At 37.3% G+C, this 25,536-nt stretch overlaps 10 protein-coding genes and 1 long non-coding RNA gene across 11 annotated transcripts; 5 read left to right on the top strand and 6 right to left on the bottom strand.

Moving 5' to 3' along the window:
* Positions 1-146: 146 nt before the first annotated feature.
* LOC109582776 (uncharacterized) lies at positions 147-736 on the top strand. The gene is made up of 2 exons (XR_002185218.1): positions 147-233; positions 280-736. It is a non-coding gene; the product is annotated as an uncharacterized LOC109582776 (long non-coding RNA).
* A 245-nt stretch (positions 737-981) lies between these two features.
* LOC100641847 (sprT-like domain-containing protein Spartan) lies at positions 982-2,925 on the bottom strand. The gene is made up of 6 exons (XM_003387246.2): positions 2,458-2,925; positions 2,131-2,239; positions 2,033-2,077; positions 1,908-1,982; positions 1,837-1,860; positions 982-1,779 (listed from the first exon to the last, which is right to left on the bottom strand). Exons 1-6 carry the CDS (start codon positions 2,880-2,882, stop codon positions 1,090-1,092), a joined length of 1,368 nt encoding a protein of 455 aa, XP_003387294.1. The 5' UTR covers positions 2,883-2,925; the 3' UTR covers positions 982-1,089.
* Positions 2,926-3,560: 635 nt separating this feature from the next.
* Positions 3,561-7,049, top strand: LOC109582771 (uncharacterized). The gene is made up of 16 exons (XM_019997693.1): positions 3,561-3,668; positions 3,719-3,828; positions 3,886-3,949; positions 3,997-4,095; positions 4,145-4,428; positions 4,476-4,518; positions 4,579-4,757; positions 4,807-5,054; positions 5,167-5,264; positions 5,317-5,548; positions 5,621-5,966; positions 6,019-6,269; positions 6,418-6,500; positions 6,555-6,647; positions 6,703-6,792; positions 6,856-7,049. The coding sequence occupies exons 1-16, from the start codon at positions 3,561-3,563 to the stop codon at positions 7,027-7,029; spliced, it is 2,502 nt and encodes an 833-aa protein (XP_019853252.1). The 3' UTR covers positions 7,030-7,049.
* Positions 7,019-8,702, bottom strand: LOC100641721 (dehydrogenase/reductase SDR family member 7-like). The gene is made up of 7 exons (XM_019997700.1): positions 8,404-8,702; positions 8,132-8,241; positions 7,709-7,901; positions 7,612-7,658; positions 7,442-7,561; positions 7,220-7,380; positions 7,019-7,162 (listed from the first exon to the last, which is right to left on the bottom strand). Exons 1-7 carry the CDS (start codon positions 8,672-8,674, stop codon positions 7,102-7,104), a joined length of 963 nt encoding a protein of 320 aa, XP_019853259.1. The 5' UTR covers positions 8,675-8,702; the 3' UTR covers positions 7,019-7,101.
* LOC100639318 (uncharacterized) lies at positions 8,694-10,751 on the top strand. The gene is made up of 8 exons (XM_003387227.2): positions 8,694-8,849; positions 8,911-8,998; positions 9,058-9,208; positions 9,279-9,610; positions 9,720-9,838; positions 9,899-9,989; positions 10,053-10,203; positions 10,348-10,751. The coding sequence occupies exons 1-8, from the start codon at positions 8,741-8,743 to the stop codon at positions 10,672-10,674; spliced, it is 1,368 nt and encodes a 455-aa protein (XP_003387275.2). The 5' UTR covers positions 8,694-8,740; the 3' UTR covers positions 10,675-10,751.
* LOC109582770 (uncharacterized) lies at positions 10,734-11,989 on the bottom strand. The gene is made up of 3 exons (XM_019997692.1): positions 11,662-11,989; positions 10,949-11,617; positions 10,734-10,855 (listed from the first exon to the last, which is right to left on the bottom strand). Exons 1-3 carry the CDS (start codon positions 11,987-11,989, stop codon positions 10,734-10,736), a joined length of 1,119 nt encoding a protein of 372 aa, XP_019853251.1.
* A 245-nt stretch (positions 11,990-12,234) lies between these two features.
* Positions 12,235-13,383, bottom strand: LOC109582775 (uncharacterized). Its single transcript, XM_019997701.1, has 3 exons — positions 13,095-13,383; positions 12,598-13,038; positions 12,235-12,373 (listed from the first exon to the last, which is right to left on the bottom strand). Exons 1-3 carry the CDS (start codon positions 13,381-13,383, stop codon positions 12,273-12,275), a joined length of 831 nt encoding a protein of 276 aa, XP_019853260.1. The 3' UTR covers positions 12,235-12,272.
* Positions 13,384-13,466: 83 nt separating this feature from the next.
* LOC105313073 (F-box/LRR-repeat protein 15-like) lies at positions 13,467-14,617 on the bottom strand. Its single transcript, XM_011406205.2, has 2 exons — positions 14,048-14,617; positions 13,467-13,754 (listed from the first exon to the last, which is right to left on the bottom strand). The coding sequence occupies exons 1-2, from the start codon at positions 14,615-14,617 to the stop codon at positions 13,482-13,484; spliced, it is 843 nt and encodes a 280-aa protein (XP_011404507.1). The 3' UTR covers positions 13,467-13,481.
* Positions 14,618-14,663: 46 nt separating this feature from the next.
* On the top strand, positions 14,664-17,162 carry LOC100641594 (glutathione S-transferase theta-2-like). Its single transcript, XM_003387244.3, has 4 exons — positions 14,664-14,849; positions 14,918-15,008; positions 15,124-15,265; positions 16,665-17,162. Exons 1-4 carry the CDS (start codon positions 14,732-14,734, stop codon positions 17,001-17,003), a joined length of 690 nt encoding a protein of 229 aa, XP_003387292.1. The 5' UTR covers positions 14,664-14,731; the 3' UTR covers positions 17,004-17,162.
* A 112-nt stretch (positions 17,163-17,274) lies between these two features.
* Positions 17,275-18,520, bottom strand: LOC100640962 (calcineurin subunit B type 1-like). Its single transcript, XM_003387240.3, has 7 exons — positions 18,454-18,520; positions 18,368-18,407; positions 18,144-18,320; positions 18,034-18,093; positions 17,805-17,866; positions 17,619-17,741; positions 17,275-17,571 (listed from the first exon to the last, which is right to left on the bottom strand). The coding sequence occupies exons 1-7, from the start codon at positions 18,454-18,456 to the stop codon at positions 17,521-17,523; spliced, it is 516 nt and encodes a 171-aa protein (XP_003387288.1). The 5' UTR covers positions 18,457-18,520; the 3' UTR covers positions 17,275-17,520.
* Positions 18,521-18,601: 81 nt separating this feature from the next.
* Positions 18,602-23,807, top strand: LOC100641339 (neutral alpha-glucosidase AB). The gene is made up of 25 exons (XM_011406203.2): positions 18,602-18,778; positions 18,895-19,131; positions 19,238-19,402; positions 19,465-19,658; positions 19,711-19,807; positions 19,902-20,003; positions 20,095-20,173; positions 20,218-20,391; positions 20,443-20,504; positions 20,561-20,714; positions 20,819-20,875; positions 20,922-20,991; positions 21,036-21,115; positions 21,158-21,199; positions 21,256-21,357; positions 21,418-21,514; positions 21,568-21,728; positions 21,843-22,027; positions 22,697-22,761; positions 22,816-22,892; positions 22,949-23,023; positions 23,080-23,193; positions 23,265-23,374; positions 23,427-23,527; positions 23,581-23,807. The coding sequence occupies exons 1-25, from the start codon at positions 18,633-18,635 to the stop codon at positions 23,688-23,690; spliced, it is 2,856 nt and encodes a 951-aa protein (XP_011404505.2). The 5' UTR covers positions 18,602-18,632; the 3' UTR covers positions 23,691-23,807.
* Positions 23,808-25,536: the final 1,729 nt, after the last annotated feature.

The raw sequence follows: 25,536 nt of genomic DNA, 5'->3' as shown, positions 1-25,536 counted from the left end.
GAAAGAAAGAAAAAGCAAGAGGAGGAAAGAAGAGAGCAAGAAAAGGAAGAGGAAAGAAAGCAAAGACAAAAACAAGAGGAAGAAAGAGAGAAAGAGCAGGAAGAGGAAAAAGAAAAGAAGAAGAGACAAGAAAGAAGAGAGAGGGACAGAAAGGAGAACGAAAGAAAAGAGCGAAAGAAAAACGAAGAGATCAAATTCATCAAAAAAGAGGTTTCACTGCAGCTAAATAAAAAGTAAGATCCGTCATCTTTGCATGCAAACTAGTAATGCTTTTTATAGGAGACGAGTACAGAAGCAATATCAACAGAAGCAACATCGATATAAAGGAAAAAGGACTCGTTATACAAGCTACACGCCGTTTTATGATCCACCATCCTTGACATATGGACCCTCCATGATGTACCCACCATTCATGCAGCCACCCATACAGTTACCAATACAGCCACTCATACAACCACCACTGCAACCACCACCAATAAACCCACCACCAATGCCACATATGATGCAGTTTCCACCACTGGCACCAATGAACACACACTATGTTCTGTAGTAGCTACATGTATGCCATGTGTTTGCTATGAATTGAATTGCGTTTTTGGTATCTTACCTTCAAATCAATCTTTTACCACCAATGCACACACATTAAGTTTTATAGTACATGTATACATGTGTTTGCCATGAATTGAATTGTGTTTTTGATATGTTACCTTCAAATCAATCTTTTTCAAACAAAAAAGAGAGATTAATCATGAGCTGTTTCGCTTAAGAATCAGAACTTGAAGTTACTGAATAAAGGCAATACTGAACGAATTAGGACAAACTGTGCTGTTTTCAATCATAAATTTTAGTCCATTGCACTAGAACAACATACTTAGGCATGCAATGTTGCAACCGCCCCTTAGTTTGTTTTGTACTGCCCAAGTGCCCTAATTATCAGGGATTTGTATGGCTTTAGCTTAATCTAATAATAGTCATAATTGATTAATTTAGTAGAGATTCAATAACAATAATGACAACAATAAGTATAAAGACATGGTGATTATATTCTGAGTACTCTCTCTCTCTCTCTCATTGAATGCATTGTATCTTTCATTCATTATCATCAGATCCTGACAGTTCCATTTCTTCAAGACAAAAGCTTATGTGAGCATTCAGTGTGGCAGCTGGTATGTCATTCCGTCCACAAACTGGGCAGAGACGATTATCAGTTCGACTGATCAAACCGCTCCCACTTGCCTGGCTATTATTAATAGAGGTAGATTCAGTTTTAAGAATGTCATTGCTAGTAGATTGTTGGTTGCTAAGGGTGGATTTATTTGTCGTCTTGCTGCTAGGTGTGGCCATAAATTTTCGAATGTCTCTAGGGCTGTTATTTGCCGATTTTAATAATCTTTTTTCGGCTGCTTTTAGCATCTTCTCTCGTTTCTCTCTCACAGAGTCATCTTCGGGCACCAAATCAATAACTTCCATTCCAGTACCAGAATCAGTCTCATTCTCTGTGGTATGAGTATGGGATTTACTATAGGAGGAATCAAGCATAGTTTTGAGATCTCTTGATTTCACGTGCTCCTTTTTTGAATATTTTTTCTTATTAGCAGAATAATTCTCAGGTTCTTTAATTTTAATGAAAGTCCCGCCGCAAGTTGCTTGATGTTCCGCCCACCAGTGGTCGTTCTTGGAAGGCGCTCGATTGATGGATCGTCGTACCATTCCAAAAAATGGTTTTCTGTTTTGACAAGGTCCGTTGCATTTCCACCAGTGCTGTCTGTACAGGTTAACCTAGAGGAGTACCTGAGGAATGAAAGAGAAGACATAATGAGATCAGTACTTACTTACCTCATCATGAAACGAATGATATACCTAAGGAAGAAATAATAATCAAAATTTCTCTCTCATTATGGCCGTACTGTTATTTTAGCTCCAGTCATTTTATTAATTCTCTCCATGTGACTTCTGAATTCAGGCCCATGGGATTCCCTGTCCTATTAATTAGAAGATGATTACTAGGGGCATCCTTAGTGGCTTGCTTTACTTTGTTATTTGATGTAACGAACAGCAAAGCATGTATCATCTCATGCTAACAGGAAAGAGGAGAGCAAAAATATTCATTATAATATTAATTTTTCTTACTAATAGTGTCTCCACTAAGTTTCTCCTGGGTCTTAATTTGAGAAGTGGCTCGCTTAACTTTATCGAACAAAAACCAGCTCTGGTTTGGTAATAACACAAACCAGCACACCTGGGAATAAGAAAGAGAGAGAGAGGGAGAGGAGTGGCAGGGTTAGAGGAGGAAAGAGAACAAAGAATAAAGACTAAACTCAAAGAAATAGAATTAGAGTATAATACATGTTCATGCTATTTTTATTATTTAAAATGTATAATCCATTTATACGTCTTATTATGCATAGTATACATGTACATGTAAATGCATAGTTGCTTTAGACTCTGCCCACTAACAGTGTCATTCTTGGTCCCCATGAGACAGCCACGCCCGCATTAATTAGCCTCCGCTCAAAGAACATGGCATCAAACTGTACAAAGAGTTCGTGTATGTTAGGATGAGGGTCTTCAAGTTCCCATCTCTCGTCTACGATGGATCTTGGATCATATGTACTTAGTAAGGAAGGACTGGTAACATGGTGAGCTGCATAGTCTGGTCTCTTTGCTTTTTTATTTTCTGTTTCTTGGAGTGATAATGCAATGGCATAGTCCAGATCATCATCATTTTCAAACTTGATGTCATTAGGGTTCACTCGTGGGCCTTCTCTCACTTTCTTTTCTATCATTACTATCTCCACGTCATCCTCTGCCTCTGTCTTTCTTTTCCTTCCTTCCTTTCTCCAGTTCCAAGAGCTGAAATCAAAAGAAGACTCATCCGCCATCTTGTTGTATTGGTTTAGTTTCCCGGGGTTTCCGCTCACACCCGGCCACTCTCGCCACGTGCCAACACGCGTCGATGACGCCAAAAGAAACACTTCTCCTTTTCCTCTCAGTCTCCTCTCTCTTCCTCCTCTCTTCCTCTTCAATAACCGCAGTAAGCTCCATTAGGGAGTGCATCAATGATGGTAGTGGCGAGATATTCCAACCAAACGGGACGGCCTGTAAAAAGAAGCTTGTTGTGGCATTGACTGTTCAAGCCGATGAAGTATGCCATCATGACAACTATGATCATTTACTACAATAGTATATTTGAAGCATACGAAAGATGATCATCAAGCTAAAATTAATAATGAGAACCAGACAATAACATAAATGTTATCGTCTGGTTCTCATTATTAATATTTTAGCTTGATATTATTAGTTTTTAATAGTGATAATAACAAATTTAATTAGTATTTTTGTAGGGTAGGTCACAGCACATCAGAGCTGATATTCGTCGCGTTCACGATGCAACAGTTAAGAAAAACGTTCAGCTCAAGACTCCCGTTAGGATTACTGTAACTAAATCTCCAGTTTTCATTAACTATAGACTCTATGGAATTGGAGTAAGTTAAAATTAAGAGAGAGAGAAGGAAACTGTATTATTTTTTTAGTATGTTAATCATAAACCATATGAAAATATGGTATACAAGAAGAAGGGGCGATGTCGTCATGACTGGTACAGCAATGAGGATGAAGCTGCCTGTGGTTTTAAGACTAAAAACGGAAGAAGAATATTTGATAGTCAAGTAAGAGGATTAACTCTAAGTGCCCATATAATGGCTCCTTGTTTGTGCAGGGATTCTGCTGTTCCTGTAGTACAAGTAATAATGCGTATGAGAGAGGAGAGTCGAAATGGTGCAACAGAGGAAGCAATCCTGGGCACTGCTTGGAATTTGATCCATTATAGTAAATAAAAAAGAGAGTTAATTTTTATCGGTCACTATTTTCTATTCTATTTTCTAGTGATTTTGTGTTTGGCCTACATCCTGCACAATTTGTCTTTAACATTACGATTGAAATTGATAAGGTAATATTAAGAACCATGCAGTTATTAATGCAATTATTTTTAAAAAGGTTTCATATAGTACTCTGAGTGGTGAAGAGGTCTATGAGAGACTTGATACTTTAGTGCTATCACCAACGCGTAGAATAAGGTCCTCAACAGATAAAACTGTAAGTTCTTTACCAAAGTTTTATGCATAGAAAATTTTTCTTAATATAGATACGAGCCGAATACATTGCAGACTTTTATCCTAGCGATTTCATTCAAGTCCTCAATCACAAGTACCTTCTTGTTCCAGACATTTCTAACATCGAGACATTTCCCTCTGATTGGGTATCGGATGCTATAGCCTCTGGCCAGTTGGACTCTTTATACAACATGTCAGAATGGCTACTTGTTGGTAAAGAGCACTTTGCTCTCTCTGGCTATCACTGCAATAAAATTGGTGTCAGCTATTCAGCTTTTACTCATCAGACCGATAGATGCTCTAATGTTTTTGGAAGGTATATGTACAATTTTAATAATAGATAATTTTATTCCTTTCCATCAGTTGCCTCCAAGGCCAGCCTTATCACTTTTGGGAGAGAGATAAGGTAATTTTTACATGTACATGCATTAGGATAATAGCTTTATAATTATTTCTATGCATCCAGGAAAGGGTAAAATCTGGACTGAAGCCTCTCTACATGCTCCATGGCTTTGGTGAGGTGCATAAAAATAGCTACAGGATCAATGCCACGGACTATCAACTCAACTTCATTGCTCAGAGAATACAACGCTCACTCATTACCATATCAATGCAAGCAGACAACCTTAGACTAGTAATTAATAAGTAAGGATGTACAAAGAACTTATACCATTCATATTTATGTTTTATGCAGATCTCCTGCAAGAATATTAGAAGCATACATTGATTCTTTTGAAGCTCTAAGCTCCACTGGACTACTCCAGGTATACATACAGAATATTGGGTTTTTGACTGCAACTTATGAAGTCTCAGTGAGCCATTGCTCGTCTGGTATAGACTGGATATCAGCTAAAATACTGACTCTGGATCCAGGGGAACAGGCCAATGTATCATTTGTTGTTCACTCGTTCAATTCACTAGGACAGATTAACAATTGTGAAAGTAATAACTGCGAAACTATCAATTTTGATTATAATGTATAATGCTGTAATTGAATGGTATACTTGCACACTTCGAATTTCTTGTACACTTCAAATTTCTCTCTTTTTTTTAGTTCAATTGCTGGATCAATCTGCAGAGGTTCTGGATAATCTTACAATTATATTTGAAACACTAGACACTTGTTTCTGCTATGGATACTGTGGCTGCTCAGTAAATATCTTACATGTGCATGTGTATTCGAATTTCCTCTCTTTCTTTATAGTGTGGTAACAATATCTCAGATTGCCCGCCTCCTCCTGAATTCCAGTCTCCTGATCAGTTCTCTCCCATTGACTTTGGTCTCGATTATGATTTTGAAGGGCTCAATCTTGAATGGCTAAGTGACATCACTGATTGGTTTTCATCACATTTTGGAGCTCTCATTCTATTTGCAATCATAGCAGTAGTACTGATACTCCTTGGACTAGCTAAAGTATCACTATTGATATTTGCTGGTAAGTCTAAGGTTATACTTATACACACACACACACACAACATACTACTAGCATTCATAATGTCTTTTTCAGGTCAAATTGCTTTACCAGCAATGAACCAATGTTGTGGTGCAATGTCAAGGTGTGTTTCACTCTGCTGTTCTGCTTTCTGCATCTGCTGTACTAAAACAGCTCTCAATACAGCCTGGAAGGCCTCAAAGCTGACTAGTGGTAAAGACACCTCACGCCATGTTGGACAGGAGGACGTGGTGGAGAGTGGAGCCCAGAGACCAAGGACCTGTGATGGTATGTGCTCAGGTGCCAAAAAGGCTAGGAGACTGCATAGGAAACACCTGAGAATGTTGAAGAGGCAAAAGGCAAAGGACTTTGAAGTAACTGCTTGGTGGGAGAAACCTTACACTTGTACCTGTGTAGTAAAGTAACTGCATATCATTATGCTTCGTGTTGTCATTTGAATCTTTTTATTATAGAACAACTCACGACATTATGGAGATAATCAAGGCAACATTCTTCTTTATTTACTGCCCACTCCTTCCATTGTGGTGGATCTTAGAGATATTATTTGAATGGCTGATGAGAAAGAGGAGGAAACAGAGGAGACTCAAAGAGTATAGGAGGAAGAAAGCCGAGAAACAAAAGAAAAAGGAAGACACTTACCTTATGGTAGATGACTTCTCTAGAGGCATAAAGCAAAAGATGGTAGTCGATTTTGAGATAAAGGGTAAAGAAAGAACATACACTAAGAATGCGCTAAAATACATTTAGATGCCCATTACTCAAAAATCAGAATAATAATATTATACCGGGGTGTTTGACGTAATCATTTTTGACTCAAAATTGCAATTTATTTGTATTTTATTTATTAACAGATGAAAATGGAAAAATTATTATAAGTGACAGTGAGAGTAACCAAGAGTTAGGACTGGACACTGACACAACAGACACTGATGAAGTAATTAGTGAAAATAATTTAAAACACAATCATACTTACATTGTATTAATTTAGGCTGGTGATATTGAGGAGCTTTTGGATCCTAATTATCCAATTCATTTCAATTTTGCTGGAGCCACCAAAGAAACGAGCCCATCATCACTTAAAGTGAGACCGATCAGATTAAATTGTATTGTATAATTTTTAATTTAATATTCCTCAGAGTCCTGGTGTAAACTTCAGCATACGTGGAAGATTGATAAAAGTAGAAGATAAATTATACCAATTTCATTTAGCAGAATTCACTTATCAGGTCAGAACTACTTTACTAGTACTTATTAAATTATTTTATGATTTACATGTCGGTTTTATTTAGGTAAGGAAGCAAGTGAAAGAGAAGGAAGTCATCCTGCCTATGCCTATTAAACTAAAAAAGAAAGAGTTTGAAAAGACAATGAAAGAAGACCTTGTACAGCTCCTAGTGACCATCAAGCCTTTGTTCATTTGTCTAAACGACAAACCACAGAAAAAGAACAAAGTTTACATCTAAGATACACACATAAAAATTAATAAAAGGAAGAACATTCTATAATTGGGCTATAGTGCCTGTAAATCATAATCATCATGTAGAATTTGTCTTTTTGTTAGCTTCAAACGTTTTCTGGCCTACAGTTTTGCCTAATCTATAGAAAGAGAGAGAAAGAGGCTTAAAAGATTATTACAATAGTCCTCATACTAACTTCTTAGCTGTCCATGGTGCATATTGATTGATGTACGTGTACAATAACTGCGGATGCTGGGAAATCCATGCTTCCTCCAACTCATTAGCCATAGCAACCCCAATAAGATAAGAGCATCTTTCAACTGACATTCTGGATTGGAAAGGAAGAGGACTAGTGCTCTATTGTAACAACAAAGCACAAGAGTTATATCAGTAATAGCTAACTGATCTGCTGTTATACTTTATCTAATGCAGTTCCAAGGACAGTCCTAGAGTCAGTGGTTCCTGTTGCACCAGGACACACACTGACTACACTGATGCCTGAGCTTTGCATTTCAATCCTCAATCCATCAAAATATCCCTAAAATTGAATAAAATTTCATCCTCTAATATAATTATAACACCAAAGACCTGCAAAGCATGCTTGCTAGCACTATAACCAGTAGAACATGGCACTCCTTTATGAAAAAAGGAATGATAAAATTAATGATGCACTAACTCTCTTTACCAATTTTTCCAGCAATGCTACTGACTATTGCAATGCAGCCACTTCTCTCTCTCATCATGTAAGGTAGGACTGCATTAGTTAAACTGATTGTGCCAAAGAAGTTCAAGTCTAGCAAATATTTAGGGACTTCAAGCTTTGTTTCTACAGCAACGCTACGCTGTGAGAGACCAGCATTATTAACTAGAAAGTCGACCTATAGAGTAAGAAAAGGAGACATTTGAAAGAGAGCTAACCAAAGTTTTTAAAGACACAGGGTATTTTGTTGAAATGGTTTTAAGAGAAGTTTCTATTTTATTGATGCATAATATTATGTTTTTATGCTGTGTAGAAAGTTTGAGTTGATTTTGATCAAATTTAAATTTTTACGAATATTTATAAATAATTATTTGCTTCCAAATAGTAGGATGCAATATTAATGTTTACCTTCCCGTATTGTTCAATGACTCTCTTAGCATGATTCTCATGTTCATCGTACTGCAATAAGTCAAGACAGAGTATAGAGTGAGAGTTTTTATTGTCAAGGGGAGAGAGAGCTACATAAAATCAATAAAATAAATAATGAAAAAGAAAGAGTTGCTTCTGGACAGAATGAATGAATGAATGAATGAATGACACCATACTTAACTACATATTCCTCGCCCACACTAATTGCTGGCAAGGCCAATAATAGCTGGATATTATTGCAAAGTACAAACCTTGACATTTCTCTAAAACTCTTTCCAGTTCATTCTTTCTTCTTGCTGAGAGGATCAGTTTAGCTCCACTGGAGGAGAGGAGGTATGCTAGGCTCTCCCCTATCCCTGATGAAGCACCAGTGATCCACACAACTTTACCACCAAATTTACTAGTCAGTGTCCCTCTGCCCTTAAAATAGGAATGATACAGCAAGACAAGGTCACAGTCTGAGAGGAGAAAAATTGCAAAGAGAAAAGAAAAAATTAGAAAGAGCAAAACCAAAGGAAGCATACTGCAACTTCAGCCACACCTCTGAATGGGCGTGGTCTTATTTTGGCTTGAAGAGGTTTCTGAAAAATGCTGAAGTTTTATTATGACTCATTTTCTCAGCCATGCAGGGCATTGCTGATTCTCCTGGAGTTTAATAATGTTCCTTATGAACCCTGTTTGATCAACTTGGCAAGAGGTAGAGCGGTTTTTAGCCTAATTTATAATTAATTTTAATTTTCCCCTTCTATTCTTTCCAGGGGATGGGTTTAAGGAAGAGTTTCGTAAAGTGTCACCAGCTGGTAAGGTTCCGGCTATTGATGATGATGGATTTCAATTAGTTGAAAGGTTCACCATTGTCAGTCACTCATTCACATTCACATACCCTCTCTCTTCTCTCACTCCAGTGCTGCAATAATGAAGTATGTTGTTTCTAAGTACAGGCTACCTGATCACTGGTATCCTAAAGACATACGTAAAAGAGCAAAGATCGATGAGTATCTCAGTTGGCACACTGATAACTTGAGGAATGGAGCTGCCTCTTACATGTTCCACAAGGTGCTGACCTTAAATCATATTCACTATTTTGTTAGAAGAAGGGCTGATGTTTTATTATTTCTATTTCTAGTACATTGGTAAAAAGATGATGGGGCTTGTACATGATGAGAAGAGAATTAAAGATGCAAAGAAGATGCTACAAAAAAGTGTCAAGATGATTGAGAGCCGTTTTCTAAAGGACACCCCATTCATTAATAGTCACAAGATTACAGTGGCTGATCTTCAAGCATTGTGTGAACTGACTCAGCTGTGGATAGTGGAAGGAGAGATAGATCCTTTGAGAGAGAGTCCAAAATTAAAGGAATGGATGGATAGATGCACACGAACTCTCGGTGCATCTTTTGACAGAGCTCATGCTTTGCTGTACAGAGCTAGAGGGAAAGGAACTTTTAATAGTAAACTATAAATAATAATTTTAATGAATTATTTATAAATTAAATTATTTTGAATGAGATTTTAGATTTGATTAATTTGATTGCTTGTCTTGGAGGTGTGGCTAAATCTGAACCAGAAACATGTCTGGACTTAAGCTTTTCTTTGATGCTTTTTCTCAGCCATCTAGATCAGTGTGGCTTTTACTAGAGACAAATGCAATACCTTTTGTTCCCTCGCTAGTGAACATTGCCAGTGGTAGGTATTTGCAGATTTTAATTTATATAAAATTAATGTTTGATTTTGTATCATGAAAAGGTGACCAGCATACAAGAAAGGATTTCTTAGAAGTTGCCCCCAGTGGTACAGTCCCTGCAATTGATGACAATGGATTCTATTTATTTGAAAGGTATTGATGATACTCTTATTAAAGTTGAATCTATTCCTCCTTCCCTGCTCTGTAATGATGCAGCTCTGCAATTATGAAATATATTGTAAGTAAATACCAATTACCTGATCACTGGTATCCAAGCGATATGAGCAAGAGAGCAAAAATTGATGAATATCTTAGCTGGCATACGGGCAATTTGAGAATGGGAGCTGCTGGCTATATGTTCATGAAGGTAGGGAAATGATGCATATTAATACCTGGACACAGACCTATCACCTTTCCATATATATGACATGATACTATTGCATCATTGGATTTTTTACATAATTTTGTATTAGATTATTTATAAAATAATCCATGGATTTTGTTGTTATAGTATATTGCTAAAAAGATGCTTGGTAAAGAGCCGGAGGAGAAAAATGTTGAAGAGGCGTATAACATGCTACAGAAGAGCATGAACCTAATTGAGAATTACTACCTTAAGGATACTCCATTCATCAACAGTAAAGAGATATCAATTGCTGACATACAAGCTGCTTGTGAATTTACCCAGTTCTACATGGCTGATCTTGATATGCTGAAGGACAGACCTCATTTGAATGATTGGATGGAGAGATGTAAGTCTGAGCTCTCACCTAAGTTTGATGCTGTGCATGCTATGGTGTACTTGGCAAGAGAGAAAGGAGCTTTTAAAGATCTGTAACGTTAAAAATTAGTAAAACTTACAAATGTCAAGTGTACAACATTTTGTGCATTATTAGTCTATTTAAAAATTTTGAATTGTTTGGCTTTTTTAGTCTTTTTTGTAGTTGAATCATCTCTACTTGGATCTTGATGATCAGCAGTTCTTTGCTTCTCCATAGACATGCTAAGCTCATGTTCACCTGAATTAAAAATTTTATCATGAACAAAGATAAAAATATGTAACAGTTTATAATATGAAAGCCGTAGTAGGACATATTTTACTTTGTGCTTACCTGTACTTTCTTGGCTGGCAGTGATAACAGAAGCACCACTATGAAGTGGAGAAATGTTAGCCTTAGGTGGGATAGAGATAGGTTGTGAAACCACTTGATTTCTGTGGTCATAATTAGAAGAAGGGTTATTGTTTATGGCCAGGTTATTTGATGCTTCATTTAGGCTACTAATCACTTCCTGAATTTTAAAAAAAGCATTTGTAAGATTTTCGTGTGATTGCAAATTGGCATCATCCTGCATTACTGGCTTGATAAAATCTTTGATCAGTTTTGCATAGGCTACAGCATGTGATATAGTAAATTGTGCTTGTAATTGCTTTAAGAAATCTATAGAATGATAATCAGTTGGATTTAAATCTGGTTGATCAAGAGCAACTGGTGACTGACTGAAACGAACTGGTGGAGAAGTCCCCAATAGTAGATTTGAAGGAGAGTTAGAATTACTCCATATAGCACCTGTTTTGGTATTAGCTATCATAGGCTTTCTGGTTGAAAATGAAAAGGGAGATTCATCACTTCTTGAACGTTTCATAGATGGAAGAAATCGTGTCCTGATGTTTTCAGCACTTTTCTGAGTTGAAAGTGGCCGATCAATTCTAACATCCTCTTCACATGCAATAGGTCGGTTTAGCTTGTTGGCCTCACCACAATTATCTGCAATATGTTTTTCTATTCAAAAAAAACAATATAAATGAAAGCTTATGGGTAGGTACTTTCAAAATCCACTGTTAACTGTAATAGCTCCTTTTGTTCAATTTTATCTAGGAAGCGCACAAGTTCTCTTACATTGGTAGGAGATATTATATCTTTTCCTTCCATATAACTGAGCACACGATGGGTATAGGTGGCATCTTGGGAGTCATTTCCAACCTCACTGTACCACTTTGGAATGTTATGGTCATATCCTAACTGAATTGCATCTCTTCTAAGCAGCTTCTCCGAAATTTTATTGATCAAGGCTTTATAATCTTTGTGATGACTATATTCTGGTGAAGTAGAATATGATTTGACATCTGCTTCTGCAGAGAAACTTGTTGCCATATCTTTCGGATGAATTATGAAAATGGCAATAGTTTACATCATATATATCTAAACCGACTCTTTGAAAGGAAGTGTAGCATAATGAAAATATGTGTCACCTGCAAGTCTAAAACAGCTGTTTGTATGTATGAATGGAGATATGCAAATCTGAGCTATCATGTAAATTTGATGCCATGCATGCTTGGCAATTGAGCTTTCAATTTTTTGACATTAAAAATTAAAATAATTCTTAATCATTATTGACCAAAAAGTTACAAATGTACAAAACTTTGTTCATTATTTGTTAGTGGCGTCTAAAACCTTTAGGCTTGTCATTTTCATGCCTTGGTGGCTGTTCTTGTTGTTGAGTATGATTGTGTGAGTTAGAGACATCAGGCAGTGTACCTGTAAAACATATAAATAACACAAGGCTCATTAGATGCATGTCCTGCTAACATAGCAGGAAATTGTGTGTGGTCCTTATGATAATTGATCTGTTGTATTAATAACTGACTTGCATCATCATCTTCTCATCTCATTTATTGAGTATCATTTACTGAGAGTGAGGGGGAGTGTATTGTCATGCATGTCATGCTTTATGTTACACTATTCTAACATGTTCTACTCACCTGGTGATTGAGAAGGATGAAAGTAACTGGGAACTGTGGGGAGTGAGAGGCTCATTGTGTTTCGTTGAAAGTGCGAAGAGGCTACATCTTGTGAAAGATTTTGTGCTGAGCTGAGTAAATGATTAGCTTCTCTGACATGAGTCAATGCATTGGCAAAAGATGTTTTCATATCTTTAGGCAAAACAAGCTGGTACTTTGACAGAAACAAGTCTAATTGTTTCTGCAAATTTTTTGCAGTATCTTGTGCAATCTCAATCTCTGACTCCATTTGCTTGTCTTGTAAATCCTTCGCCATTTGCTCACTGCTGGTACGATAAAAAGATTTTGGAGTATCAAAGCTCCATCGACTATTACCCGTCCGGTGAATGAGATGATGCACTGATGTTGTTGATTTATCTGTCACTTGTTTAGGTTCTTTCAAGACAGGTACGTATTTACCTTCTGAAATAAGTGCAATAAAAGCAGTCATATCTATCTATAAATGTACAAAAACATACTTTCAAATTGCACTATCAATTCAGCCAAGTCTCTCCTTCCTATCTTCTTTAATGAGTTTGAGAGTGTCTCAAGATTCTTTGCAGAAAATATTCTTTTGTCTTCCATGCACTGGAGAACATAGCCTGGCTCTGGATCTAATCCTTCTGATTGATCCAGCTCAAGGTGGTGTCTTTTTGTCAAAAAATTGACATCTTTTCTAGTTAGTTTTGTTGCAATATCGTCTATAAGTAGCCTGTAGTTTGTAACCTGTTGCTGTTCATTTGAAGAGCCTGCAACGTAGCTTGCCATCGTTTGATGAGAGTGCATAAAACAGGCATCTTTATAATCACAAGTACAAGCTTCTACCAGCCACACCTATAAAATCTACCTAGTTTATTAACTATTTTTTATATCTGGTTTATTGTAAAAGATGATGTTGGTATTACATTGGGTGATAATACATTGCTAATAACAGTTACTCCTTTTTCTTGTAACATCTGCAATCCTTTATACGTCACTAGAGGACAATGAGAGACCTCCAATACAGTCAATGGACAATACTCAATTGCTGTCAGTAATATTTGGTCTGATATCCAGGATAAGTGACTAAAGGAGAGTGTATGGAGGAAAGGTAGGGAAGGGAATATGAATTCAAGCTTGACATGATGGCATCCGCTTAGCTACAAGGGAATAAAATTAAAAAAATGACATTACAAATGCTAAAATAATTTTTTTTAAACTTTAAAAATTAATGAAAAAAGCTAATTTTGATTGGAATCGGCTCAAACTTTTTTATAACATTAAAAAACATGTATGCATATCAAAAAATGGAGAATTCTCCCTTAGCCAATTTTGACTGAGCTGTCTATGGTCATGGGCTAAATTTTGATTTAAATACAGCATAACATAACCATATTTGCTATTACTCATTACCCCATGTCTGACATAATGTTATGATCAGAGTCTTTTGTACCTCTAATATTTTCAATTCTTTTTGTTCTGGTAATACTGTCTGTAATCGGTGATGAGAGAAAGAGGAGTCAACAATTCTAATTTCTTCCAACGATGAGCAATCATCACTGATTATATTACTCATCTCATTTGGCTTTCCTTCTACAGTTATGTCAATGAGTGAGAGTCTTTTGATATCTTTGCAACAATCCTTTAAGATATCAACTGCTGTTCCAGAAAGAAGTAAGGACTGTAAATGCAGCACAGAAAGAGAAGGTCTCGTTCTTTTCAGTGACAGCAAAATATGGTCACCTTTAGTTTTACTGTTACCATGATGCCTGAGACAATCACCATTTAATCTGAGCTGCTTGAGTCTCTGGCAGTGAGTCAATATCCTACAGACAATATGAACATTGAGCTCCTCTAGTTTGATAAAGTCCACTCTGTGACAGCTTGTAGCATAATATTCGTAAACAAGTGAGTAGAAGTCTCGAGAAACAAGTCTTAGTGACCATACTTCCAAAGGAGCAAGTCGGGAAAGGATCTGAGGGAAAATAACGTCCTCCAAAGGCAGAGATAGAAAAGTAGCCATTTTTGAAGCATGTATGCACGTGGGTGGTTAATTATTGTGTGGGCGTTAGCTAGGGTGTGAATGTTTGGAGATAATTAACTCTTTGCATGCTTCAGCCCAGGTTTCAGCTTAAATATGAGTGCTCAGTTGAGGCTGCTAGCAGATACAGTATCCCCACCATGTAGAGCAGTGATGCTCCTCCTTGCTGCTAATAATATACCCTATGAATATGTCAAGATAAGCCTCAAAGAGAGTAAGTTTGCATCAGCCACACCCTCCATCTTTTGGCATTTTTACTTTTAACCACGTGTACACTTTCAGGTGAAAATTTGAGCGATCCAGAGCTAGGATCCATTAATCCAAGCAGGAGGCTTCCAGCAATTGAAGACAATGGATATACGTTATTTGAGAGGTAAAGAATGTTTAATTCTAATTGGTTTAATTAAGGGTGGGGCTTTTTAATTCATAATAATTATAACCACTTTATGCAAAGTGCTTTGTAATGTACTTCATATTGCATGATGTAGTACTGCAATCCTGAAGTACATATGCAACAAGCATGGTCTGGCTGACCACTGGTATCCTAAAGATCTAAAGAAGCAAGGGAAGGTTGACGAGGCTCTTGGCTGGTTTCCTCAGAATTTACGCTGTGGGGCTTATTATTTAACAGTAAGTGATTCGTTGTGTATCATTGAGGGTTTCCCATTGGATTTTGGCATAGTGCTAATGTCAGTGGATTGTCAAGTTGCTCAAAAATTGGGCCAAAGACCCTGTACTATTGTACAGGGTATTTCAACAAAAATCACAAGGAGAAAACTCTTCAATTTAAAATACATATACATGTCCTTATCATTATGTTGTGTATCAGCTTTGAACTAATTCCAATCAAATTATAAAAAGTTGCTCTGAAATCAGGCCAAGATCACTGTACTATACCGTATGGTACAACATTTTTGAGGGCTGGAAATTTTGCGAATTTACCTAAACATCTATTTTGTGGCTTTAATTTTCGTGATTTTATACCGTCTGCCATCTTGTGCCTTAATAATTGCGGAAGTAATTTTTCCGAATCTTCAAAAAATTGCAAAATCCATAAAATTTACAGCCCTCAAAAATTTTGTGCTATACTCTTGACGGTAGACAGTCTTAGGCCAAATTTGGCAAAATTCAAAAGGAGAGAATTTTTCATTTTAATATTTTTTCCTAATACATATGCATGTTCTTATTTTGTTTTAGAAAGTTTGAGCTGATTCAGATCACATTTGGATTTTTTATGAATTTTTAAAGTTGCTCCAAATGCCATGTACTGTATTGTAGTGCTTGTCAACTCACTTAGCATGCTTTATTGGAAACCCTGGTATTATTATAATGTCTCATGCATGTACTCTAAATATTAGGCATTAGCCCATGATAGTTCTCCTAAATTACCGTTAAGGCGGATTTACAATATTACGCTAGTCCTGACGTTACGTTGACGCTGGAATAGAATCTGGTTCTATTCCAGCGGAAAGCATGCGTCAAAAGGTCAAATCGCCCACGTTTTTGATTAAAAATTGACGGTACGCTGGCCTAATGTCATATTGTAAATCCGCCTTTAAGGCGGATTTACAATATTACGCTAGTCCTGACGTTACGTTGACGCTGGAATAGAATCTGGTTCTATTCCAGCGGAAAGCATGCGTCAAAAGGTCAAGTCGCCCACGCTTTTGATTAAAAATTGACGGTACGCTGGCCTAATGTCATATTGTAAATCCGCCTTTACTCTCTATTGGTAGCAGATTCGGCTGCATTATTACAACTTGTTCAGGTGTTAGTTTTCATATGTACTAATCACAGGCGGTATTTCGAGTTGGCGCTGTTGCATTGAAGTGTCATTTTGCGAGCCGCTAATATAAACAAAAGCCATAGAAAAATAATAAAAATGTACGAAACCTAGATTGCCATAGAAACAGCAATACCTTACATAGCAAGTGATAAGAGCCTTTGATATTTATACAAAGCATAAAATCACACCACACCGAAGTCACTAAGAATGCTAATACATTATTTATTTATTTATTATCTATAGGCAGTCTTGCCTCGTAAGTCTGGGAAGTGCACACCAGAAGCTATCCTAGAGCAGTCCCAGACAACTATCAAGAAAAGTGTCATGGTTGTTGAGGATTATTTCTTGAAGAGCACAAGGTTTGTTGCCGGAGATGAGATATCCATTGCTGATCTTCTCTATGCATCCGAGGTGACTCAGTATCTTAAAATGGGCGTCAATCTTGCCGAGGGACGCCCCAAAATGACGCAGTGGCTCTCTGACGTGAAGGAAGCACTTCAGCCTCATTACGATGAGATTTATAAAGAAGAATACCGCACCATTGAAGCCAAGATTTTCTTTGCTGAAATGAAGTATTATTGAGACTCGATGATAGCTACAATATCTTTGAAATTTATTATTAATAAATTGTGTGCTTATGTAACGGTTGCTTTAAATTTGTTTATTTGTAGAGCTGTTGTTATGATCTCTATTAAGAGGGCAGTGTATACTGTTTGCCCGTCTGTGTGTGCATTATCAGCCAATTGTTATTTACTTTCTCTTTCCACAATAACATAAACAGATGGGAAAGAGAGATTTAAGAGAAGAGAGAGGAGAGGGCAAGGATAGATCAAGCTATTCCTTCAACTCTTGCTGCTATTATCATTTAATATCTTTGAACATTGTAAAAATAAAGACAATGGAATAAAGATTAGGACAGGATCTCTCAGTATACCAGCAGTAATAACAACAATAATAATAATAATAATGCATGATTGGAAGTTAACACTAATTTAAGAGAGAGAGAGAGAAGAAAGAAAAATGAGAAGAACACGTTGACTTAATGGAATAAGTAGCTAACAAAGGTTGATATTATTATTAATGATTATTATTAATATTATTATTTTAAGTCTATAACCATTTTTGATGTAACATCTAAACCGCCTACCACCTAAAGGGAGAGAGAGGATGAGGCTATGTAACAAGATGATGGCATACGTCACAAAACTCTTCATAAGATATCTTTCCATCGTTGTCTTTGTCAGCATACAAAATAGTCTTATCAACAATTTCTTGTAGCTGCTTATCTGTCAGATTACTACCAACCATAGTCTTTAAAACCTACAGGGAAATACAAAGAGAGAGAGAGAAATAAAACAAGAGTTTAATTGTTTCATATGTTACCTGAAAAAGTTCGCCATTACTGATGAAACCATCCTGGTCAATGTCGTATATCTTGAAAGCAACTGCAGAGAAAGACACAATAAATGCAATGGGGAGGAATCAAAGAGGAAGCAAGTCAGTAAACAATAATTACAAGAATTAATATCTATTCTATTTTTATGGCAGAAGGAAGAGTAAATCATGCTACATCATAAGATAATTTCCTCCTCCACAATAATCTCATACTTACATTTAAGCTTCTTGTCCGTTTCTCCTTGGACACTGAACTGCGAGACGCCTTCTATAAACTCTGAATGATGGGAAGCAATCAAAAAGGAAGGACAGGAGTAGTTTATCTACCTTGAAAGTCAATGGCACCGTTTCTATCAGTGTCCAGAATATCAATGACCCTCTTTACAAGAGGATTCTGCTGGAGCTCTGGTATTGACATGAACTCGTCCAGGGAGAGAGAGCCATCTTTGTTTAAATCCAAACGCTTGAATCTCCTGCTCAGACGTTTGATCTCGTCCGGATCAACTGAGGAAATAATAAAACAATGTCACTCTCTCTCTTTCAAAACTTACATTTCTTGGCCAGGTCAAGCGGCAAAGATTGCTCTACTCCCTAAATTAAAAAACAAATAAACAGTTCAGTATAGACACTCGCCTACCATTATCTCAAATTATGTCCCTCTACTTTTCTTTTCGGTCTCGTCTCCAAGAATGTCCCTAGCCACGCCTCTGATGATCACGTGACTAATAGCCACACCTTTTCTACCCACCAACAGGATATGACGACAATTACTGATCAAAGCTCACGTGATCACCCACGAGTACTGTTTTAATTACAATGTACACAATGTCAATGGGGAAAGGGTTGAACCTTTATCCCCTTCACTTGTTCCTCCTCCTCCTCCTTCTCCTCCTCCTCGTTGGGTTCTCTGGCTCAGTTGATAGAAACAACTTTAAAACTTGTGAGCAATCCAGCTTTTGCAAGTGAGACAATTAATCAAAATGCATTTGTTGACACATTTTATATAATATTTTGTGTAGTGTGGTGGTTATATATTATTTAATACAGTATAGATAGTATTCTATCCTTTTCCCCTTAGGAGGAACAGGGCTCTCACTCCAGGCCCCTCTCAATATGCTGTCTCTCCTGAGTCTCTCCTCATCGAAGACTCTGGATGTAAAATGGACGTGGTTAATAAGAAAACGGGCGTGGTCTTGAGAGCAGAGCTATATACGCTGAGCGATAACATGATACGACTTAAGATCAACGAGAAGAGCCCGCTGAGACAGAGGTATCAAGTGGAAGAGTCTTTAGTGGGCGAACCGAAACGAGACAAGTAATGGAAAACATTAAATAATTAATAATACTCCAACCTACCTCTCTCTTTATGTCTCCTCTTCTTTTTTTCTCTCACCTCCTCTCTCTTTCTCTCACCTCTATAGGTGTCGGGTTCAGAGGTCAAGCGAGGGTGTGGTTGTTACCACAGAGACGGCCGAAGCTGTCGTCAATTTCGATCCGTTTAAAATAGACGTTTCCATTAATGGGGAAATTGCTGTTGTACTTAATTCTCGAGGTCTCTTGAATATTGAGCACTATCGGGCAAAGAAGTCAGTTATATTTATTGACCACTCCCACTTGATTAGCTATTGACTCTGCCCCTTACTAATAGACTCCCTGTACCAACTGAGACTCATGAGAATGGAGAGGAAGGAGAGAAAAAGGCAGAGGAAACAAATGGAGCAAACGAAGAAGAGAAAGAAGAGGAGAAGGAAGAAGAGAAGGCAGAAGAAGAGGAGGGAGAGAAAGAGGAGGAGGGAATGTGGGAAGAGAATTTCAAGTCTCATCATGATTCGAAACCTTACGGTATTTAATCAAGGCAATTATTATTGTACAGGCTCCCTTGGTTCCCCCTTAGGTCCTAGCTCTGTCAGTTTGGATGTCTCTTTTCCTGGAGTTGAACATGTATATGGCATACCAGAACATGCCGATAGTTTCCAATTAAAGCACACCAAGTGAGAAATTGTAGACAGTATTTTCAATACCAATGATACCATGTACCAATATTGAGTGATTTCTACAACTTTCTTCCTTTTTTTCATCCTCTAGTGATGGCGATCCTTATAGATTGTTTAATCTTGACGTGTTTGAGTATGAGCTGAATAACAAAATGGCACTTTATGGCTCAATACCAGTAATGTTGGCACACAAGTAAATCAATATTTGTAATAATGATCTACCACTTACTCATCTCTTACCCACTCCCTCCCTTCCCCTTATCCCCCCTCCTCTCTCTTTCCAGCTGGAGTAAGACGATAGGTGTGTTCTGGAACAATGCTGCAGAAACTTGGATAGACATTACCTCATCAACAGCCAATCAGGTATTGTCAGCCCATTAATTTATTATTATTTTCATTCCTCACAGAACATTCTTGGTAAATTGATGGCAATGTTCAAATCAACGGATGAAATACCACAGACTGACACTCACTGGATCTCTGAGAGCGGAATCATTGATCTATTTATAATACTTGGGCCACGCCCTCATGATGTCTTTAGACAATATGCTTCACTCACTGGCTTTCCTGCTCTACCTCCTGTAATGCTTTACTCATCTGATCTTGTCTCTAATTGTTTTTTTTGTTGTTAGTATTTTGCTGTTGCTTATCATCAGTGTCGCTGGAATTATAACGACGAGAAAGACGTCGAAAAGTATTCTTTATTTCTGTGTCTTTGTTTTCAGTTTGTTCCCTTTTGCTTGCTTGCAGTGTAGATAGACAGTTGGATGAGAATGATTTGCCGTACGATGTCTTGTGGCTTGACATTGAGCACACGAATGGAAAGAAATACTTCACTTGGGACACTGGGAAGTTCCCTAATCCGGCTGAGATGCAGAATAAACTGGCAACAAGAGGAAGAAAGGTTAAGCACAATGGAATGAAGTTATCATTATCCTTCTCCCTCTCTACTGTCCCCCCTCTCTCTCTTTCTTTCTTCTCCTTTTTGTTCCCTCTCTCTCTCTCAAGATGGTGACCATTATTGATCCTCATATAAAGAGAGAGTCTGGCTATCACATTCATTCGGTACTTGAATTATTAATTATTATCATGTGATGCCACACCTCCACAGGAAGCTGATTCTAAAGGTCTGTATGTCAAGAAAGCTGATGGATCGACTTATGAGGGATGGTGCTGGCCTGGTAAGCCACTTCCTATGTCCCCACCCACTTTTATTGTTTAAAAGGTTCATCGTCTTGGATTGACTTCCTTAATCCTGACAACAGAAAATGGTGGTCTGAACAATTCACACTTGATAAATATGAGGTAATTAATGAAATTTTACTTTATTATTATCAATTTTCTTAGGGTTCAACTCTTAATCTTTACACTTGGAATGACATGAATGAGGTATCCTTTTTAATATTGTATCATTGTTATTAATTATGTGGGCGTGCTTTATCTAGCCATCTGTGTTTAACGGTCCAGAGATCACTATGCATAAAGATGCCAAACATTACGGGGAATGGGAGCATCGCGATGTACATAATGTTTATGGAATGTTACAGGTAAGCTTACACTAGACATTGTTTATATTTTGAATCATCTCTCTTTCTCTTTCTCCACAGCACAGTGCTACTTATGAAGGTCATAAGATGAGAAGTGGTGGAAGAGAAAGACCTTTTGTTCTCTCAAGAGCTTTCTTTGCCGGGAGCCAACGCTACGGTAAAACCCTTTAAAACCCACCTGTCTGGTTTCAAGGATAAATGTTCCTATAGGTGCTATATGGACTGGGGACAATATGGCAGCATGGGACCACCTCAGGGCCTCCTTACCAATGGTACTCTCAGTGGGTGTGGCTGGGCTACCTTTTGTGGGGGCGGATGTGGGCGGATTTTTTAAAGACCCTGGACAAGAGCTTGTTGCAAGATGGTATCAGGTAGGAAGCATTTGATATTCATTATTATTATTATTATTATTATTATTATTATTATTATTATTATTATTATTATTATTATTATTATTATTATTATTATTATTATTATTATTATAGGCTGGTTCCTTTTATCCTTTCTTTCGAGCACATGCCCATATTGACACTAAGAGACGTGAGCCTTATCTAATGGACGAGGAAAATAGGAACGTGATTCGTGAAGCATTGCGGCTCCGATATAAGCTCCTCCCATATTGGTATACTCTCTTTTATCAGAGTCACATCTCCGGACTACCTGTCGCTAGGTAAGGAAGGATGGAGCTTAAGCTCTAATAAGTATTTAATATAATTAAGTATGAAAATTTCCCTGTACTTATACTTATAGCCCATGCTTTTTTCCAAAAAATGGCTCCAAAATCACCCCCAATTTTTATTACATTTCTGATGCCTATTGAATATTGATGTACTTATGCTCTGTAGAAAGTTTGAGTTGATTCCAACTATATATTTCGAGTTATTGCCATTTAAAAAAATGAGCCAATTTCTGAAAATTTCCCTGTACTATAGCCTATGCTTTTTTCCCATAAAATGGCTCCGAAATAACCCCCAATTTTTATTACATTTTCTGATGCATATTAATGTACTTATGTTGTGTAGAAAGTTTGAGCTCATTCTACCTTAACATTTCTGAGTTATGACCATTTTAAGAAATCAGCCAATTTTTGAAAATTACCCAAGGCTATACATGCTTTTTTCAAAAAAACAGCTCCGAAATAACCCCCAATTTTTATTACATTTTCTGATATATATTGATGTACTTATGTTGTGTAGAAAGTTTGAGCTGATTCTGACTTAAATTTTTTTAGTTATTGTTGATATTATCAGAATCGAAAAGTACATGTACATGTACATGTGTGCATACATGTACTGTATATTAGTATCTCCAGCACTAGTAATTTCTCTTTTCTGTGTAGGCCGTTATGGTTGGAGTTCCCTCGTGATAAGAACACTTACAATATTGAGGACCAAATGATGATTGGTAAGTTAAGAGAGAGAGAGAGAAGATAAAGGTCTCTTATGCTCCTTCCATTAGGATCAGGACTGATGGTCAGGCCAGTTATGGATGAAGGAGCTAACTATGTTCAGTTATACCTACCTGGAAGCAGCACAGTGAGAGAGAGAGGGGGGGGGGACAAGTGGAAATTTATTGTAATTTTATTTTTCAGTTGTGGTATGATTATGATGACCAGACCGCTCACAACGGAGGAAGGAGACAGCACGTGACAGCCCCTCTGTCTAAAGTACTCCTCATTATTATTCATTGATATTAATTAATTAATTAATTAACTATTCATAGATCCCATTGTTCATTAGAGGTGGTCATATTATTCCAACGAAACAAAGAGTTAGGAGATCCTCATCGCTTACACTGGATGATCCATATACTTTATTAATTGCACTGGATGCGCAGGTATTTAATTAATGGGTGTGGCTTGTGTTAATTAATTATTGGGTGTGGCTTATTAATAATTTTTATTGCAGGAAAAGGCCAAAGGACAGTTATTTGTCGATGATGGACATTCTTTCGATTATCAGAACGAAAAATTTTTATTGAGAGATTTTAACTTCAATGGCAATGTATTTAGTAGCAAGTAAGCCCCTCCCATCAGTTATTAAATAGTTATTAATTTTATTACGGTACAGAGCTGGTAATGGTAGCGGTCAGCTTGTTACAAAGGCATGGGTGGAGCGCCTAGTCATCATTGGCTACGGGAAGAAACCTAGTTCAGTTGCAATGAAGACAGGCTAGTCGAATAAAGATATTAATAATGTATGAGCATCTCTCTCTAACCCACAGGCGGTAATACTGAAGAATTAAGATTCTCATATAACGATAATGCTAAGGTATTGACCATTGGAAGGCCAGGGGTTGTCATTTCTACTGATTTCACTGTAACTATTAATTAATGAAGAGACTCTGTCTTTTTTTGTCTTTTACTTTTCAGCTGGTAATGGGTTTATGCCATCTTGATATTTATTACCATCAATTTCTTGGATTTAATTATACAATCTATTGCAATTGTACATGTCAATTTCAAATCTATTACTAATGTAGCATTAATGGCTTTGTTAAGCTAGAATAACTTACCAACTGTATCTTGGAATAGTTTGGATACAGTGTTTTAGCTTTGATTGATGTACTCTACCCATCCCTCACTTACTCCCGTGGTGGGATGATATTCTTGGAACTGGAGTACTGCAGTTTTCTTAGTGTCATATCTTGGCCATTATATATAAGGAGACACAGAGTCACAGACAGTCCAAACAGAGGAAGAGGAAGGATACAATATGTCCAACCAAGTATCTGTCAGTCGAGGTCAACGGTCTGCTGTGGGAGCCGGACATGTTCAGCGTACGGAGATAGAAGTGAAAGAGTTTGGCAAACATCAGTCTATATCTGCTGGTTGCTTCCATCAAACTAATTTCATCATTAAGAATACTCAGGGACAGAGCCTGCGTCGTTACTGGTACATGAAAGGGTTTGTGAAGATGTTCCTGATTTATTTTTTTGTTGGATTCATCTCATTCCTTCACGTTATTGCTGCCAGTGTTGTTATTGTCATTGATATACTGTGGATCCTGCTCTTCTCTCAGTATGTCAATATTGCTTGCAAGGTCATACCCATTGTCCTCAAGCATCCCGAGCTGCCTGCTCTCCAAACTATTAATAAGATTAATACATTTTTGGAGGTTCGAATAAAAGTCATTGATGGCCGCTATATCTACCTGAATACAGTAGATACTGCTGGATTGCAGGTGGGCAATGTGGAAGTGGAGTATAATGAAGCTCGTAGTGCTGGCCTCTTTCAATTGAGTTCAGCTAGTGGTACTATTAAGTTTCAGGTTCTTAGCCCAGTGGCTAAGAGCAGGGCTCGCCAGACTCAAGCATTCTCTTTTCTTCTACTCCTGGGAGCTATCATTCACTTCCTGTATGCCCTGGGCTGCCTCATTGGGATCCTGGTTGTGAGTGGAGGGAATCCAAGCACCATCCTCCCTTTTTATGATGACAATTAGATCTAACTTTTTAGCTAGTCAAAATGTTTAGATTAGAGTTTAGCTTTATTATTTTTTGACTATATTATCTAAATAATTAAATATTTGTTTATCAATTGGAGGAGAAATCAAATGGTTTTACTTTCTTTTTTCATTAACATACACATTTTTCTGATGTTGTTTATTGATTGTCAGCTTATGCTATCAGTTACCGTTATACCGTAGGTCGGGGTATATTCGCGGCTGCAATTTTCGCGGCCATAAAAAAATCAATTAAAAACCATGGAAACTGTTAGACCGTTGCTATGACAATAAGACCACGTGTTCAGTTATTTATCTGTTCTTTAGCTTTACTGGAGCCATTCACCAATAGCGAGTCCTTCTCTCTCTGTTAACTTCTTGTATGGACCTCTACCTCAGAGCTCTTTCAGCCTCTTTGCTGCAAATGTTGCTGGTCCGCGTGCTGGTGATAATAAACCACATCCAAGTCAATAAACACTAACTACTAGAATGGCAAGATGCGGCGAGACAGTAGTCTGAAAAGAACCGGTAAAAGCAGCTCCAAAGAGACCAAGGCTTAGTAACACAAGAAGAACAACAGCTCAGGAACACTGCAGCAAGGTGCTTTCCTTCAATATCGCGCCGTTTTCGATTAAAATAAGGGTACACCTCGGTTTCCATGGTTTTTAATTGATTTTTTTATGACCGCGAATAATTAATTGCAGCCGCTGTATACTATACACAGAAAGGCTTCACTTTG

The sequence above is a fragment of the Amphimedon queenslandica genome, unplaced genomic scaffold, assembly GCF_000090795.2.
Source record: "Amphimedon queenslandica unplaced genomic scaffold, v1.1 AMPQUscaffold_13356, whole genome shotgun sequence".
Classification (NCBI taxonomy): domain Eukaryota; kingdom Metazoa; phylum Porifera; class Demospongiae; order Haplosclerida; family Niphatidae; genus Amphimedon; species Amphimedon queenslandica.
Note: the sequence above shows the minus strand (reverse complement) of the source record. Positions and strands in the feature narration are given on the sequence as shown.

Bases quoted from the DNA above. Each gene is read 5' to 3' on its own strand.
- LOC100641847 (XM_003387246.2), bottom strand. From the start codon at position 2,882: ATGGCGGATGAGTCTTCTTTTGATTTCAGCTCTTGGAACTGGAGAAAG. The intron at 2,078-2,130 runs GTAAGAAAAATT...CTTTCCTGTTAG, and splicing joins ACTTAGTGGAGACACTATTA to CATGAGATGATACATGCTTT. The intron at 1,780-1,836 runs GTAAGTAAGTAC...GTACTCCTCTAG, and splicing joins ATCATTCGTTTCATGATGAG to GTTAACCTGTACAGACAGCA.
- LOC109582770 (XM_019997692.1), bottom strand. From the start codon at position 11,989: ATGGCAACAAGTTTCTCTGCAGAAGCAGATGTCAAATCATATTCTACT. The intron at 11,618-11,661 runs GTACCTACCCAT...TTTTTTGAATAG, and splicing joins GTTAACAGTGGATTTTGAAA to AAAAACATATTGCAGATAAT. The intron at 10,856-10,948 runs GTAAGCACAAAG...TTTTTAATTCAG, and splicing joins TGCCAGCCAAGAAAGTACAG to GTGAACATGAGCTTAGCATG.
- LOC100639318 (XM_003387227.2), top strand. From the start codon at position 8,741: ATGCTGAAGTTTTATTATGACTCATTTTCTCAGCCATGCAGGGCATTG. The intron at 9,611-9,719 runs ATAAATAATAAT...AATCTGAACCAG, and splicing joins GGAACTTTTAATAGTAAACT to AAACATGTCTGGACTTAAGC. The intron at 9,839-9,898 runs GTAGGTATTTGC...TATCATGAAAAG, and splicing joins GCTAGTGAACATTGCCAGTG to GTGACCAGCATACAAGAAAG.
- LOC109582771 (XM_019997693.1), top strand. From the start codon at position 3,561: ATGGTATACAAGAAGAAGGGGCGATGTCGTCATGACTGGTACAGCAAT. The intron at 4,096-4,144 runs GTAAGTTCTTTA...TTCTTAATATAG, and splicing joins GGTCCTCAACAGATAAAACT to ATACGAGCCGAATACATTGC. The intron at 6,501-6,554 runs GTAATTAGTGAA...GTATTAATTTAG, and splicing joins ACACAACAGACACTGATGAA to GCTGGTGATATTGAGGAGCT.
- LOC100641594 (XM_003387244.3), top strand. From the start codon at position 14,732: ATGAGTGCTCAGTTGAGGCTGCTAGCAGATACAGTATCCCCACCATGT. The intron at 14,850-14,917 runs GTAAGTTTGCAT...GTACACTTTCAG, and splicing joins CAAGATAAGCCTCAAAGAGA to GTGAAAATTTGAGCGATCCA. The intron at 15,266-16,664 runs GTAAGTGATTCG...TATTATCTATAG, and splicing joins GTGGGGCTTATTATTTAACA to GCAGTCTTGCCTCGTAAGTC.
- LOC109582775 (XM_019997701.1), bottom strand. From the start codon at position 13,383: ATGGCAAGCTACGTTGCAGGCTCTTCAAATGAACAGCAACAGGTTACA. The intron at 13,039-13,094 runs GTATGTTTTTGT...CACTTATTTCAG, and splicing joins ATTGATAGTGCAATTTGAAA to AAGGTAAATACGTACCTGTC. The intron at 12,374-12,597 runs GTGAGTAGAACA...TATGTTTTACAG, and splicing joins TCATCCTTCTCAATCACCAG to GTACACTGCCTGATGTCTCT.
- LOC100641721 (XM_019997700.1), bottom strand. From the start codon at position 8,674: ATGCTTCCTTTGGTTTTGCTCTTTCTAATTTTTTCTTTTCTCTTTGCA. The intron at 7,381-7,441 runs GTATAACAGCAG...TTGTTACAATAG, and splicing joins TTGGAACTGCATTAGATAAA to AGCACTAGTCCTCTTCCTTT. The intron at 7,163-7,219 runs GTTAGTATGAGG...CTCTTTCTATAG, and splicing joins GCACCATGGACAGCTAAGAA to ATTAGGCAAAACTGTAGGCC.
- LOC100641339 (XM_011406203.2), top strand. From the start codon at position 18,633: ATGTACACAATGTCAATGGGGAAAGGGTTGAACCTTTATCCCCTTCAC. The intron at 20,876-20,921 runs GTACTTGAATTA...ACACCTCCACAG, and splicing joins CTGGCTATCACATTCATTCG to GAAGCTGATTCTAAAGGTCT. The intron at 23,024-23,079 runs GTACTCCTCATT...AACTATTCATAG, and splicing joins TGACAGCCCCTCTGTCTAAA to ATCCCATTGTTCATTAGAGG.
- LOC100640962 (XM_003387240.3), bottom strand. The intron at 17,867-18,033 runs GTAAGTATGAGA...CTTTCTCTGCAG, and splicing joins AACGGACAAGAAGCTTAAAT to TTGCTTTCAAGATATACGAC. The intron at 17,742-17,804 runs GTAACATATGAA...ATTTCCCTGTAG, and splicing joins GTAATGGCGAACTTTTTCAG to GTTTTAAAGACTATGGTTGG.
- LOC105313073 (XM_011406205.2), bottom strand. From the start codon at position 14,617: ATGGCTACTTTTCTATCTCTGCCTTTGGAGGACGTTATTTTCCCTCAG. The intron at 13,755-14,047 runs GTACAAAAGACT...ATTCCCTTGTAG, and splicing joins AAGAATTGAAAATATTAGAG to CTAAGCGGATGCCATCATGT.